Source organism: Diospyros lotus, chromosome 11, assembly GCF_014633365.1.
Source record: "Diospyros lotus cultivar Yz01 chromosome 11, ASM1463336v1, whole genome shotgun sequence".
Lineage (NCBI taxonomy): Eukaryota > Viridiplantae > Streptophyta > Magnoliopsida > Ericales > Ebenaceae > Diospyros > Diospyros lotus.
In genome coordinates, this window is record NC_068348.1 from 3,650,841 (window position 1) to 3,666,613 (window position 15,773).

General features: G+C 36.9%; 2 protein-coding genes across 4 annotated transcripts; both read left to right on the plus strand.

The window, feature by feature from the left end:
• The first annotated feature begins 1,461 nt into the window (after nt 1-1,461).
• Nucleotides 1,462-2,160, plus strand: LOC127813461 (secreted RxLR effector protein 161-like). Its single transcript, XM_052354421.1, has one exon. The coding sequence runs from the start codon at nt 1,462-1,464 to the stop codon at nt 2,158-2,160; it is 699 nt and encodes a 232-aa protein (XP_052210381.1).
• Nucleotides 2,161-10,636: 8,476 nt separating this feature from the next.
• Nucleotides 10,637-14,585, plus strand: LOC127812651 (subtilisin-like protease SBT2.6). 3 transcript variants are annotated; one of them, XM_052353138.1, is made up of 3 exons: nt 10,637-10,766; nt 10,924-11,071; nt 14,274-14,585. In XM_052353138.1, exons 1-3 carry the CDS (start codon nt 10,690-10,692, stop codon nt 14,328-14,330), a joined length of 282 nt encoding a protein of 93 aa, XP_052209098.1. In that variant the 5' UTR covers nt 10,637-10,689; the 3' UTR covers nt 14,331-14,585. The 3 variants fall into 3 exon arrangements, with proteins under 3 accessions (XP_052209098.1, XP_052209099.1, XP_052209097.1); XM_052353139.1 differs by lacking the exon at nt 14,274-14,585 and adding an exon at nt 11,161-12,540; XM_052353137.1 differs by lacking the exon at nt 14,274-14,585 and adding an exon at nt 11,228-12,540.
• The last annotated feature ends 1,188 nt before the right edge of the window (nt 14,586-15,773 follow it).

Sequence of the window (15,773 nt, forward strand, 5' to 3'; positions counted from 1 at the left end):
TGGGGAGAAGCACTAAAGACTGCAGCTTATATTCTAAATAGAGTTCCAACTAAAGTAGTTGTCAAAACACCTTATGAGCTTTGGATAGGCAAAAAGCCTAATTTAAAGCATTTTCACATTTGGGGATGTCCAGCTAAGGCAAGGCCTTATAGGCCACATGAAAAGAAATTGGACTCCAAAATAGTGAGCAATTACTTTATTGGTTATTCTGAGCGATCTAGGGGCTACAAATTTTATGATCCCATACTTAAGTCAATTTTTGAAACGGGAACTGCAACATTTTTTGAGGATATTGAGTTTGGGGGGAGAAATAAGGTTAGAGACATTACCTTTGAGGAGGAATCAGTTTCGTTTCCTACTATTATTTTTGATAATGTACAAGCTTCTATACTTGTCATTGATCAAGAAAGCAATGTTGAACAACTTCCCATTTAGAATGAAGTAATTATTCCTGAAGAACAAACTCAACAACCTCATGAACTAAGGAGATCCACTAAAGAAAGAAGAAGTGCTATCCTAGACGATTATATAGTATTTCTTCAAGAACGTGAGGAAGATATTGGAATGGTGGATGATGATCCAATTAATGTCCATAAAGCCTTGTAAGATTCTAACTCTCAAAAGTGGATTGATGCCATGAATGAGGAGTACAAGTCAATGCAAGACAATAAAGTTTGGGATCTTGTCCCATTACCAGTAGGTGCGAAACCCATTGGTTGTAAATGGATATTTAAAACCAAGAGGGATTCGAAAGGTAATGTGAAAAGATATAAAGCTCGTCTTGTAGCTAAAGGCTTTACCCAAAAGGAAGGCATTGACTACAAAGAGACTTTTTCTTCGGTTTCTACGAAAGACTCTTTTAGGACTATTATGGCACTTGTTACACATTTTGATCTTGAGTTACATCAAATGGATGTTAAGACTGCGTTTCTCAATGGCGACATTGATGAAACGATCTATATGGTGCAACTAGAAAACTTTGTGTCAGGAGACCCAAAGAATATGGTTTGCAAATTAAAGAAATCCATCTATGGGCTCAAACAAGCTTCCCGTCAATGGTACCACAAATTTCATCAAGTCATTATCTCATTTGGTTTTGAGGTTAATGCTATGGATGATTATGTGTATCAAAAAGTCAATGGGAGTAAACATATTTTCCTGGTTGTGTATGTTGATGACATATTGCTTGCCACTAATGATATATGCTTGTTGCATGAAACCAAGAGATATCTATCAAAAAATTTTGAGATGAAAGATCTTGGTGATGCCTCTTTTATATTAAGGATTCAGATACACTGAGATCGTTCTCGGTATATTCTTGGATTACCACAAAAGAGCTATATCAATAAGGTGATTAAAAGATTTGGCATACAGAATTGTAAGCCAGGTGACACCCCAGTCGCTAAGAGAGACAAATTTAATCTTAGTCGGTGCCCTAAGAATCAACTTGAAGTTAAGGAGATGCAAAAGATTCCCTATGCGTCAGCTGTCGGGAGTCTAATGTATGCTCAAGTTTGTACACGTCCGGATATAGCATTCATTGTTGGCATGTTAGGCAGATATTTAAACAACCCTGGCATGGATCATTGGAAAGCAGCAAAACAGGTTATGAGATACTTGCAGAGAACAAAAGATTACATGCTCACATATAGGAGATCGGATCAATTGGAGATCATAGGGTATTCCGACTCTGATTTTGCCGGATGCCAAGACAGTAGAAGCTCCACTTCAGGCTACATTTATCTACTAGCTGGAGGAGCCATTTCTTGGAGGAGTGCCAAGCAAACACTCATAGCATCTTCCACCATGGAAGCAGAATTCATGGCGTGTTATGAGGCATCCAACCATGGAATATGGCTGCGAAATTTTGTCACTAGGCTACGCATTTTGGATGGTATAGAAAGACCACTTAAGTTATATTATAATAATAAATCAGCAGTTCTGTATTCCAATAACAGTAAGAGCTCATCTAAGTCTAAGCATATTGACATAAAGTTGCTAGTTGTGAAGGAAAGAGTGCAGAGTGAACAGATTTCCATAGAACACATTAGGACAAACTCCATGATTGCGAATCCGCTTACCAAAGGATTACCACCTAAGATCTTTCATGAGCACACTGTTCATATGGGTGTTGTATTGTGTGAGGATATCATGTTTTAGTGGGAGTTTGTATTCTCATTGTTTTATGTTTGTTTATAAAGACATTCTTGTATTTGAATATTTTCTATACAGAAATAAAGTATTCGGTTCATTTCACTCTGATATATTATATTCAGTATTGATCTCACTAAAGAATAAGGTAGGACCAGTTGGAAATAGACATGTTTGGATCACATCACATGTAATTTTCATGCTACATATCCATGATTGATCTATGTAGTTTGGTTGTATTGGTATACGTGACCATTGATGAATTTAGTCACGCTAAATGTGACGAAGATCACTTTGATCCTATATCAGTATAATTAATGGACAAGATTATTTGGAAATACCCTTAATAGTGATAGGAAAAATTTTGGAGCTCATAAGCTTGTGCACATTTGTAAGGTTACATATGTGGCCCAGTGGGAGATTGTTGAAAATAAATTATTCAATATATAGGGCCACAAATGTATTTTGAAATGTGTAATGCTATCTTAAGATTTAGTCAATTAAAAGTGATCTATAAAGTTTATTTTTGGGCTATTGGGTACTAAACTATCATGGAATTAATGTGTAGAGACAGAAGTTATATTTCTAAATTGATGAGGGGCCGATTTGGAAATATTAGAAGTTGTTAGCTACTATATAAAGGGGTTATGGTCCCCAATTGATTAAGTAGTTTTATCTCTCTACATCCCCATCAACAGAGAAATTCTAAGAAACTACGAATCAATTGGAAGATCAAAAGACTCCTTTTGATCAATCATCACAATTGATACAGGTAAACTTTCGTTTATTGTTTATTTTGTTCTTAGTGATTTGACATGAATGTTTTTGGAATTTGGATAATAATTCTACAAAAAATAAATACTAAAAGTAACATTTTTCTCTCCTTCCTCTATAAGGCCCATCAAATCGTTCAGCTGATTTCATACTCATTTGCTTGAAATTTGAGTCTAAAAGTCATATTTTAAACTGTTCATTAATTCTCATAATTTATTTTTTTATAATTTTTCGAACTCAATTATTTTCATTCCAACCATTGATATTGAAACCTGAGATCATCACAGTGCTTTCGATTATGTTCATTTTGGGACCTATTTTTTAATTTGTCTCAATTTGATCTTGATCGAATTTTACATAGGTTGGAGGTAGGTTACTCGATTCACTCGTTATGTATTTTAACTAATTTTAAGCTTAAATAACTTTTAATCCATATTTCTAGTAACATTGGGTCATACAACTCCATCTTTATGTTATTTATGAAGCCTAATATTGAGTTTGACTCAATTTGATCTAGTTTGCTCGAATTTCATGTCCAAAATTCGAATCCAAAATTAGAAATATTTGACTTATTTATTATTTTCTATAAATTACACTTGTAACCTACCCCTAGGGCAGTTCCCCCAAACAAGTCTTTGGGAGGCTTCTTGGAGGGAAAGGCAATCATTCTTGGGAGAAGCCTTATCCTGAATTAGCCTCGAAGACTTGTTCCACATGTATACTCGGACGAACAGTCTTTATGGATAAGTTTTTAAGGAAATCACCATTTTGTCACATCACTTTACCTCATGTTATTCTACACAACGTGGCATGCCCTTCTTCGAGTCTCCTTCCTTCAAGGGACCATTCCCCCGAGGGGGAAGGATTTTCACCAAGGTTTCTTTGAGCTTAACCCCAAGAGAATCATAGGGCCGTAATCTGAGGAGTCACTCATCCATTGCACATGCTTGTCATATGTCCTAGTTGCATACCGATGCACATAAATACCCTTTGGCACTTTGTGTTCAAGGATAATTTTCTACTTCTAGACTTTTCAGGTGAACTGAACGACTTTTCCACTCAATTTGTTTTGGAAAAGCCTTATTCTTTAAGACAACTTGCTACACCATTTTTCCACACCAATTGCATATTGTATCCATACTACATAGTGTATTCTAGACTTCACTATAACACTATCTAACTTAAACATCGAAGGGCTTGCATAGAGAAATTCCTACATGCCTTTTAATTGCTTTCTGTCTAGCAGACCATTCCTTTGGTGACACTTCTTAGGGGATATTTTCTTGTTCTCCTAGAGAGCGAATCAAACACTCTTGCGGCTATGTTCCATAGGCCTTGCATCATTTGCTTGGCCCTATCGATTTCTTGTTGAGCTCCCCCAAAATAAACAAATGTTACTTGTTGTAGTCCAAAATCAACAATTTGGAGTTGTTTGTAGGTTATGAGCAAAACATTAAATCAATGACGAATGCAAAGTGCGCTCGAGTTAAAGAACCCCCCCCTCCCCCCAGTTAGCCCTTGAAACCCGAAAAGTAGATGTCTTTTCTAGCAAAATATGAAAAGCTCAAAATGAGTTATAAGGAGTTGAAAATGAGACATAAAGAAAATTCAAAGGTGCTTGAGGACATGCCAAGCTTATTACAAGATCTTTTTTCTACTATTGAGTTACCTTCCTCAATTTGACACTTGGCCTCATGGAAAGACAGGTAGTCCTATAACTCTGCCAAGGGCCATTTTCTCGCTTGATTCCATCTGAAGATAGATACACGACCAAGCAAAGAAAAGTATGGAGGGTTGTGGACCTAGAAGAGGGTGCCCCAAAGGGACAATATCGTGCATCACATAGACAAGATTGTGCCTCATAGATCACTCTAAGGTCCCAAGTCAGGGAGATCATTGAGGAAATTCTGAAGTAGGAATAGATTGTTTATACCCAAAACAAAGACCACCAAGAGGGAACGTCAATTCAATGCCAACTTGGTAAAGTTAGTGCTCATTTAAAATATGAGCCTACAGAATTTCCTACTTGCTCTGAAAGGCGAAATTCCATTTACCGCAAGTAACAATTAGGATCCCTTACGCTTTCTCAACGGGATGATGCTACAATGAGCTGTACTTGGTCTACTATTGTACATTATCAGTGTGGGCAAGAGCATTTTAGAAGGAGAGATCCCTTTTATCTACTCAACATTTGCTAGGAGTGAAACAAAACATTGAAGCAATATCTAGATTGATTCAACAATGCTATTTTGGAGGTCCATAAAATACATGTTGACATGGCAATCTCAGCACTCATGTAGGGGACTACTTTCATCCCTCTGAAGGAATCTTTGGCAACCAACCAGCCCATATCATTGGTCGACCTCTTGCTACGTGCCAACAAGTTCATAGTGTAAGTGAAGATACTTGAAAAGAGTAGCTCCTCAAGTGAAGAGGAAAGAGGCGATAGAGAGAGGCTAATCAAAATCCATCTTGGCTTACTCAAAGTAAAGGCTCGGAAGATTAATGCAATCGTCAAGGCAAGGTTCCAAACTTTCACACCTTTCTCAGAATCCCTCACTATCATACTCTTTGATATGAGACTCACAGGGCTAATTCACTTTTCTCATCCCAGAAGCCTTGAGGAAAGGACTCGAACACTTTATACGAGTTCCATAAATGCTCGAGTCACTGAAATGAGGGAAGTAGCGACCTAAAGAATCAATTGGAATTTCTAGCATGTACTGAGAAGTTTGACCAATCCATCCTCAATCGATCACGCCAATCCTAAACTCAAGTTTAGGGGATAAAAGAGTGGGATTATTGGTGAAGAATTGTGTTTGACAAATCTTCAAGAACTTTCTTAATGTACTACCATGAACGTATGCGAGATATGCTCAATCATGTAAACAAAAATATGTGTGTAACACACTACATCCGTGGATGTAGACTTGTAAATAACTCTAAGAGTGTTAAAATAAAAAAATATATTGATAACTTTTAATCTTTTTGGTCTAGTTAGAAAAAATATTTTTATATATTTACTAAAGTTGGTTTTTGCTATGGAAGAAAATAAAATAATTAAAATTTATCACAAAAGTATTCTTCATATAATTGATATTAAAAAAAATAAAAAATCACAATAAAATCTAGCAATCGTCTGAATAAGTTGACTGATATATTTTGGGTGGCTGGACAAAGTTTGGGGATGGTGAGTAGAGATGGCAAACGGGCCGGACCGGGCCAAATCGGCCCTCTTAAAAACGGGCTAGCAGATTGCTGGCCCTAGCCCGACCCTACACGGGCCCGCGGGCTAAACGGGCCAGCCCAGCTCGCCCGGAGACTAAGAGCGAGGGGCGCGGGCGAGCGAGGGCAAGGGCAAGACGAGGGTGAGGGCAAGGGCGAGACAGAGGGCGAGATAGAGGGCGAGCGACGGCGAGGAGGCGCGGGCGAGACAGAGGGCGAGCGAGGGCGAGGGTGAGGGGCGCGGGCGAGGGCGAGACAAGGGCGAAGGCGAGGGCGAGACGAGGGTGAGGGCGAGGGCGAGACGAGGGTGAGCGCGAGGGTGACAGAAGGCGAGGGCGAGACAGAGGGCGGCGACTGGTGAGCGAGGGCGAGATAGAGGGTGAGGGCGAGGGCTGTTTGGGGGGAAGGGTTGTGTGGCCGATTAGCGGGCCAAGCGGGCCAGCCCGGCCTGCCACCATTTGGCCCTGCCGGGCCTAAGTGGGCCGGGCCAAATCGGCTCGGCCTTAAATGGGCCAGCAAAATGCTGGCCCTAGCCCGGTGCCGGGCCAGCCCGTCGGGCCAAACCCATTTTGCCATCTCTAATGGTGAGTTCTCAAATTTACAATTTTTTTAAAGTAATTTTTATTATTTCATCGTTATCATTGTCGAGATATAATAATAAATTTATAATTACAAGAGAGTGAGTTTTTAATCTCTTAGAAACCTATAAAAAAGAAAATAATCACGAACACGGGATGTCTTTCACACGGGGCCTTCAATGTTTAAGTTAGTCACTATGAAAAAATATATAAAAGCAAAAGAAATATAATTTGAGTAGACTTATGGTCGTATATTGATTGGAGAAATCACTTATTTATAGAAGTTAAAGATAATAATTGAAAGAGTATTTACATTTCTTTCTTTCAAATTATTTATTCTAGATTTTCAAACAAAGATATCAAATGTGGGTTAAAATATTTTTGGATCCAAGAGCACTCGAGAGAGCCTCTTGGAGACTCTGGATGGGGCCTCCCAAGGGGCACACAAAACTGGCCTCCAGGAGAATCTCTTAGGAATTATTTTGTGGATAGGGTTTCCTAAGCTTCCGTCCTCAACCTTCTCCCTCCTAGCCTTATCTTTGACTTCAACCAATTTTCTTGGACACAACATTAGTAATTAATATTTAATATTTTTTGGTTTTGAATATTTATTAAATCAATTAAATTCTAACACCTTATTTGAATTTCGGACACCACCAAATTTAGTAACTTTCTCAAATTTATTATAATTTAAATAATTCGTTACAATTTAATATTTAACTTTTAACATTTGTTAAATCAATTAAAAAATTTGACAATTCAAATGAGTTTCAAGGACCACCAAACAAGTCTCTAAACTCTTAAAATCAAAATAGAAAAGAAAAGTCAAAGTTGCCGGCACATCAATGTGTTTTTCATCTTTTGGCCGGTTGACGATTGACCACATCACGTGGGATGAATATAAAGAGCACATCTATTGGTTCTTTGTCTTCTAATGAGTGGTGCCTCAACCCGAGTGCAATTTTGTTCACCCCTCTGACGGGGTGAACATCACCCTCATATTTTTTGTGAAGGTGAAAAAAATAACGAAACGATATATAATGAGATAATTGTCGTTTCGTTATTTTTTCACTCTCACACTTGCATGAGGGTGATGTTCACCCCCATTAAAGGGGGTGAACAAAATCACACTCCCTCAACTCACCCAACAATGGCATTCAAACAACTACTTTAAAATAACTTTTTGAATTATTTAAGTTGGTCTTTGCCATAATTTTAGAATATTTGATTTAAGTTCGAGTCCTCTTTGGAGCACATGAAATGTATCTTTTAGCTAAATTCTTAAAAACTCATGTTGGTTTGGAATTGTCGTTTTTACGCACTCTCGTTGTTCGTGTCTTTAATTTTGATAGAATAGACAAAATACAAGTAAAGATTTTATCTCATTGTACAAGACAAGTAATAGAAATTATGACTTATTGGTACGAATTTTAACTTATTATAAGCCAATTATTTGACATGTGCTCGAGAGAAAAGTCATGTTTGTTTGTTATGATGCATGGTGGAGTGGTGTAACTTTATGTACCACATGTAGTAGATGTGATAGTGTGATAGGGTTTGCAAGCATTAAGTGCCTCTTTTCTAGCTATTGTACAGCTCTGGTTATTATTGAGGTTTATCTAGTTCATGTGGACAAGACGATTTACTTGGGCTATGAAAATTAGTTAGGTTAAAGGTCCAGATATTTGATATTATAAAAAATAAAATAAACTATTAAAAGTGATTTAAATAATGACTAACATTCTATGTTACATATGAGACTATATATGAATTTAAATTTTTTATATCATTTAATGACTAACCATATTACCTTATAAAAAAATTGTCTCCGAACTCAACAGAAAGATCTATCAAAGGCCTAAATACCTTGCAAGATTGGAGGGTTTTTTTTGCAAATAAACAAACACTTAAAGAGTACGAGGTTTTTTGTATTTATTTTTAATTTTGTTAAGAAGAGAACAAATGTAGAGTTAATTTTTTTAAGCCTCTGTTGGTTTGAGTTCGATATTAAAATATAGCACATTTAGCCTTTACGGGTATAGCACAATAATAAAATACAAGAAAGATAACAAGAGCATTAGAAGCACGAATTCTTATAATGTTTGGAAAGAGAGAATTATTAATAAAAGACAATATTAGTTGTAAGGCATCAGTAAAATTAAACTTAAATGTAAATCGTTCATGTGGAGGTAGGATTATAGTGCACCCTGTCGTCCCTCCAGAAGTTCCATTCGCATGACGTAAAAATGGGGTCTATAAGGAGAATCGTTGTTTTTCAAAAATTTATTTTGAGTGTGTATAAATTGTGACGAAGTTTAAATTTATTCAAAAAGCAAATTAAGAGAGAAGACCACTTTCATCATAATTATTTAAGTGAAGATCGGACACCAAAATCATAATATATATATATAGCTCCCTAGACTTAGTGTAACAAAGTACCATTTTAATGCTATTATTATATGCAAATAGAAGACTTTTAATTAAGTCGATATTGTGTATGAATGCAGAATAGTCAACTCAATTGCTTAATGGTCTGACGACCAATCAGGAACGCAATCTGAGGCATTTATTGTATAGTTTTAATTGTCATTGGACTTTCCATTCATCTATATTAAATGTTATTGGAACATTTGTTTATTACATTTTTAATAATTTATATTAATGTGACATGTAACATACTAAAAAATAAATATAAATATCATAAATAATAGACTAAGATTATACACTTCCATAATTTTGAACTCCTTTCCAATGACACAATTTATAGTAAGGTAAAAATATTTCAACCATTTCTCCTACATCTTTTATATATTTTATGCTGCAAAGAATGTATCATCTCAATTGGTAATTTAGATTAAAATATTTTATTTTTTATTTAATTTTTTTTATGATGCTCGGAATATGTCTTACCAAAAATTATTACGAAAAAAATATTTGAATTGAGGTCAAGAAAAAATTTGCAGTTTCTTGTCAAAAAGTTAATTATTTGCATCTACCTAAAATTATATATTTAGTCTAATATATCTCGGTTTTTTTTCAATTCCCAACAACCTTTTTTGTCTTATTAGTACAATGGTTAAAAAAAAAAAGAAAATTAATATATGAAGTTGGGGTCAATATAGTAAAATCACCTATAAGAAAATTAAAGTACCAACAAGTCCCCTAAATAATTTTGGCACACAAATGAGTTCTCAATAAAGGTAGTTGTTGAAATGAGTAAGATGAAATTGTATCAAAATAAGTTTAGAATAATTTTCGGACCAAAAGATGGAATGATCAAGATAAGGATGAGAAGTATTTCAAATTTTTTTATTAAACTATTTGTTAATTTTTTCGAAATGTATTAGAAAATATATACTTCATTTTTTTTATTTGTATGGTCTAAAATATGTTTATCTTGAAAAGAGAGATAAGCATATTTAAAAAATATCAGATAAAAAATTACGTGACTTCTTTTTTAGTAGTCATCGTATAAGTTTAACAAATATATTAGAAATAATAATTTTTCATATTTTATTTTTTTCGATTTATATCTTAATTAACAAATACTATCTAAAACGGGAGTGATTTTTCATAATTTTTCATCACATATATATATATATATAAATATGTGTGTGTATGTGTTATATTATAAATTAAGAATTTTGTGCAAGGCATTAGTGATTTACGGGTCACATTGACTACCCAAAATTTATATGGTTCTCCCGCTATCAGTGGCTGCTCATTGCTCACTTTAACCAATGATAATAAGAAATAAATAAATATATTGCTATAACATATTTAAACTATATTTTTTCCAAAAAAAAAAAAAAGGAGAATGTAATAATTCGAAAATGACATGATGATTGTTGGCATTTGCAACTTTCATCTATAAATAGCTTGCCCTATAACTCATTGCATAGGCTTCCTGAACGAGCAGCAGAGAGAGAGAGAGAGAGAGGGAGAGAGAGGGTGTGTGTAAATGGGGAGCAAGAAGACTGAGTTGTACTTCGTCTTTATGAACTACGATGCCGAATATGAGCGTCTTCGATCTAACAGGTCACTTTAATTCATTTCTCCATCATTATCGTATGATCATCATCATTCACACTGTGTGTGTGTGTGTGTGGTGTGTGTGTATTTTCTTCTTGCCTGATGAATAAATTAATGCATCCATGAACATATTGATGTTGAAGCTTTGAGCCTTGATAATCAGAACCAAGAGAGGGGCAAATGAGCTGGATCTCTACTTGAGCAGGAAGCACGATGAGTTACTGGCCACAACCTTGGCTCCTGGAACTTACAAGAAGACTTCATCTTTGGTCATTGTCGATGGCTTTGCAGTCGAAATCACTGATGATCAGGTGAGATGATCCCTGCTCTAGGCTTCTAGCTAGGCTCTAGCTAGATCATAGCTTCCATATTAATTAATAAAAATTAATTGTTAATGCAGCCAAAATGATGGGTTAATTAATGGAGTTATTGTTTACATGGGGTTTTAATTCTGCGTGTACAAGCAGGCCAATGTGCTTAGATCTGCAGAAGGAGTGAGACTTGTGGAGAAGAATCAAGAGGTTGCCTAGCTAGCTAGCTCTCTAGGAAGGAGAGGAAAATGAAGCCTTGGCGATAAATTCCATGTTTTTCTTAGCTAAATATACTTATATATATGGGGCAGTTTATTAATTAGCCCTTGATGCCATTAATTATCATGCAAAAGATTAGCTCTCTCTCTCTCTCTCTCTCTCTCTCTCTCTCTCTCTCACTCACTCACTCACACTCACTCACTCACACACACAAACTCGCAGATACCTAACGGGTATGAAGCATTTTGGATGTGCCAGAACAATCATCTTTAGGAAGAAGCTCTAAGAGCCATTGGGTTTATTAGGGTTGCAAAAGCAGCTAAATTAACAAATGATTAATTCTGCTTGTGTTGATTTAAAAGAATATTGATATTTTTTTATCGATAAAACAAGTCAATTCATCTGTCAAGAGCCCCTGATGAATAAAAAGGACAAAAATGTTAAAAGAGAACAAAGAAGGTTGAATATAGGACAAAAATGTTAAAAAAGAACAAAGGAGGAGAGATTTCACCCTCCAACAAAATGAGTCACCTCAATCTGTCTTTAGAAACCATCCTTACTTGACATGAAAATTATTTGAAGACAATGGTATAATTTAAAAGAATTACAATTCTTATTCTAAAATAATAAGATAACAAATATTTAAAAACATACGAGATCGATCACCTTATAAAAAATAGAAATAAAAATAATATTATATTTTATTTAATTTAACTAATTCAAGACTTCGTGATTCTTATGATATCATAATCACGCACATCTTTCAAACCTTCCTAACAAAATCCATTAAGTGGATAAAATACAAGCAACGTTCTTAGTATACAAAACTTCGAATTACAAAATTTAGACGGATGATTGTATTAATTTTTTTTATCATAAGTTATTTTATATATACATATATATACTATAAAGGGTTTTTCCTTGAGAGAAAATTAATGAAATAAGAGACAGATGGAGTCAAGTGTTGAGAGTGAGAGAGGAGAAGTTGATGTGATGGATATTGGCAGGCATCTATCTATCTATCTATATATCTATATAATCTCACAGCCACAGGACAGGAGAGGAAGCACCTTTATCTTGTTAAGGTTAGAAAGGAGCAGAGCAGAGGCCAAGTTGGGGATGCCCCCATTTTCAACAAAGTAGGAGAGAAAAACGCTGACGCGTGGGTCCTGTCTTCACATGCTTCAGCTTTATTATTAATTCCCTTGCTAGCTACTTATAAGATTTCAACTTTGTGCGGTACTGTCTCATTATTTACTGTCACCATTTATTTTGAAAAAATTTATGATGTTTAAAGGAAGTTTTGTATAATATAAATGATATATTATATAATATATCATTCACATTATTGTATAAGATACAAATTAATAGCATGAAAGTCTCAACGTCTCCAACTTCCTCAACCTCTATTCAAATACCAAGTTATCTTTACTTCTGTTTTAGATAGGATTTTGTATATTTTTTTTCTGTTTTAGATAGAGCTTATTTTCTGTTTAGATAGAGTCGTGTATATCTTTTCCTATTTTATAGATTCTATCCCTTTGTAACTCATATATAAATATCTATGGGATTAATATAAGATTATCTTTCCAGCAGAGTTCTGCAAACCTCTTTATGGTATCAGAGCTATCTTGTACAAAACAGGACCATCCTCATCTTTTGTTTCTTCCTAAACCATGGCCGAGGGTCCCTACTCCACTACAAACACCCACCCCAGCTGAAACCACCATCCCCATCACCCAACAACCCTCCCAAGTCATTGCCATCAATGTCGCTACTCAACTCCCACTTAAGCTCACTAGCCTCAACTATCCCTCTTGGAGGACTCAACTTCAATCCGTACTATACGGTTACGACCTTGACAGCTATGTTGATGGCATTAATCCGTGTCCTCCTCCAACTGTTGGAAACAACCCCAATCCTGCTCATCGCTTGTGGAAGCGCCAGCACAGCTTGCTCCACCACGCTATCCTTGCTTCCGTTACTGAGACAATTGTTCCCTTAATTACGCCTGAAACAATTGCAGCGGAGGCATGATCTAGGTTGGAGAAGACCTATGCCAGCAAGTCCCACACCCGTATCATGGGACTTTGTGAGATTCTTGCCAACACCAGCACTGAAAATAGAAGCATTGCTGGCTACATGCTGATAGTTAAGAGCATTTTTGAGACTCTAACCCTTGCAGGTTTACCACTATCTGACGCCGAGTTAATCCACTCTACTCTCCAAGGTCTTGGTCCTGAGTTCCTCCACCTTGAAGCTGCCATTAGAGCTCGTGACACTCATCTCCTTTGAGGAACTCCATGACAAGCTTGCTGATCATGAAATCACATCCAAAAAGAGTGTTACCGAGCACAATGGTAGCCCATCACAGCACAGTACACTCAACACAGCCACCAATCCAATAATCGAGATAGGAACGTCCATGGCAACCCTAAAGGAGGTATGTCATATCAGTCCAACAATCGTATTGGCCACTCTAATAACAGGTCAACACCATATGAAGGACGTGCCTCCAACAATTCTCAACCAAGCAGTCAGTCCTGGAACCAAACTCAAAATACAAGGCCACGGATTGTTTTCCAGTTATGTGACAAACTGGGACATGGTGCTAAAACCTGCAAGTCTCACTTCACACCCCCACTCCCCAGGTTAATTTTACACAGTCCAATCCGGGGGCTGCTCCAACCACTAATTGGGTCGTTGACTCTGGTGCTTCCCACCACATTACATATGATCTTCAGAATCTTAATTTCATTACACTCCAACTATGGTGGTAATGATGATATTGTCATTGGTTATGGTAATTCTATCCCTATCACTCAACACTGGTTTCACTCAGCTTGTTACTCCCCAAACCATTTTTCAGCTAAATAATGTTTTATGTGCTCCCCAAATTTCCAAAAACTTGTTATCTGTGTCACAATTTTATAACCAAAATAACACCTCCATTGAATTTTCCCCTCATTGTTTTGTTGTGAAGAACTTGAGGACGGGAGCATCGCTGGCACAAGGACTGAATAATGGGCATGTCTACTAGTGGCCCTCTTCCATTACCACCAATAAATTAAGCTCAAGGATTTTCAAATCATCCATGCATGCAGCAGTGGCATCTCCGCCTCGGACATCCCTTTTCCTGGATTCTCAAACATCTTGTCTCCAGTACTTCATTACCTCATTCAGATTCTAGTCTCGGTTCCTGTAATTCATGCCTTTGTAATAAGAGTCACAAGTTACCGTTTGGTACCTCCTCACTTTCATGTGATAAACCTCTTGAAGTTGTGTACACAGATGTATGGGGTCCAGCCCCTATCCAATCCTTTGACATCTTTAAGTACTATGTCATTTTTGTAGACTACTTCACCAAGTATACCTGACTTTATTTGCTGAAGAAAAAATCGGAGGTTTCCACTATTTTTGCAAAATTCAAATTAGTAGTAGAAAATTTCTTTCACACAAAAATAAAAACCCTCTACTCTGATGGTGGTGGTGAATTTCAAAGCCTCACTCCTCTACTTAATCAGCATGGTATACAGCATCTTAAATCCCCTCCCTACTCCCTAAGCTAGTAGGCACTGATGAGCACCGTCATCGTCTCATTGTTAATACTGGCTTGGCGTTTCTCCATCATGCCAACATGTCTCTTAATCACTAGTTCTCAGCTTTTCTAACTTCCACATATCTCATGAATCGTGTTCCCACCCCTGCTCCACAAACTCTTTGGTTACATGCCTAATTATCAAGACCTTCGCGTCGATGGGTGTCTCTGCTACCCTTGGTTGCGTCACTACACCGCACATAAACTTGAACCACGATCTCAACCCTGTGTGTTCATTGGCTATTCAGTGAGTTTAAGAGAATGATGGCTTGGTTTTCATCCGATATCTTCTCATCTATATTGGCTAAGCCTATTGTGATTACTTTAAAGTCATCTAGGTTTCTTCTAAAGATTTTGAGGGATCCATTTGAAACCAAAAAGCTGTTCTTTTAAGTAGATTTTTTATTTGACAATGTCTTAGTCATGTAAAGAGATTCAAGTTTAAGCCAAACCTTTGCTGCAATGTCCTCCTTATCAATTTGGTGAAGGACGTTGTCAGCCAAGTTTAGGATCAATAGACTATAGGCAATCTTGAGTGTGACTTGCTTTTCTTGAGGGGTCATGGCAGTATTATCATATTTGAGATTTTGGGACCCAAGGCAAAATGTAAAAATGGGCTCCCGAGGGCGAGCCACCGAGACTGAGAAACTTTGACGGAGTGAGTGAGAGCCAGTGAGCGATGGACAGCGAGCCACCGACCACGAGGGCGAGCAACCAAGCAGAGCAACTAGAGGCAAGAGAGCGAGGGCGAAGAGCAAAGAAGTAGCGAGAGGAGAGAGAGGCAACAAGCAATGGAGCAACGAAACCGATGGAGCAACGAGGGCAAGGGCAACGAAGGGAGTGACGGAGCGAGAGAGGCAGGGCAACGAGTAAGTCAGCGAAAGC

Coding starts and splice junctions, on each gene's coding strand:
- LOC127813461 (XM_052354421.1), top strand. CDS start 1,462: ATGCAAAAGATTCCCTATGCGTCAGCTGTCGGGAGTCTAATGTATGCT.
- LOC127812651 (XM_052353137.1), top strand. CDS start 10,690: ATGGGGAGCAAGAAGACTGAGTTGTACTTCGTCTTTATGAACTACGAT. Junction 10,767..10,923: donor GAGCGTCTTCGATCTAACAG/GTCACTTTAATT, acceptor CTTGATAATCAG/AACCAAGAGAGGGGCAAATG. Junction 11,072..11,227: donor TCGAAATCACTGATGATCAG/GTGAGATGATCC, acceptor GTGTACAAGCAG/GCCAATGTGCTTAGATCTGC.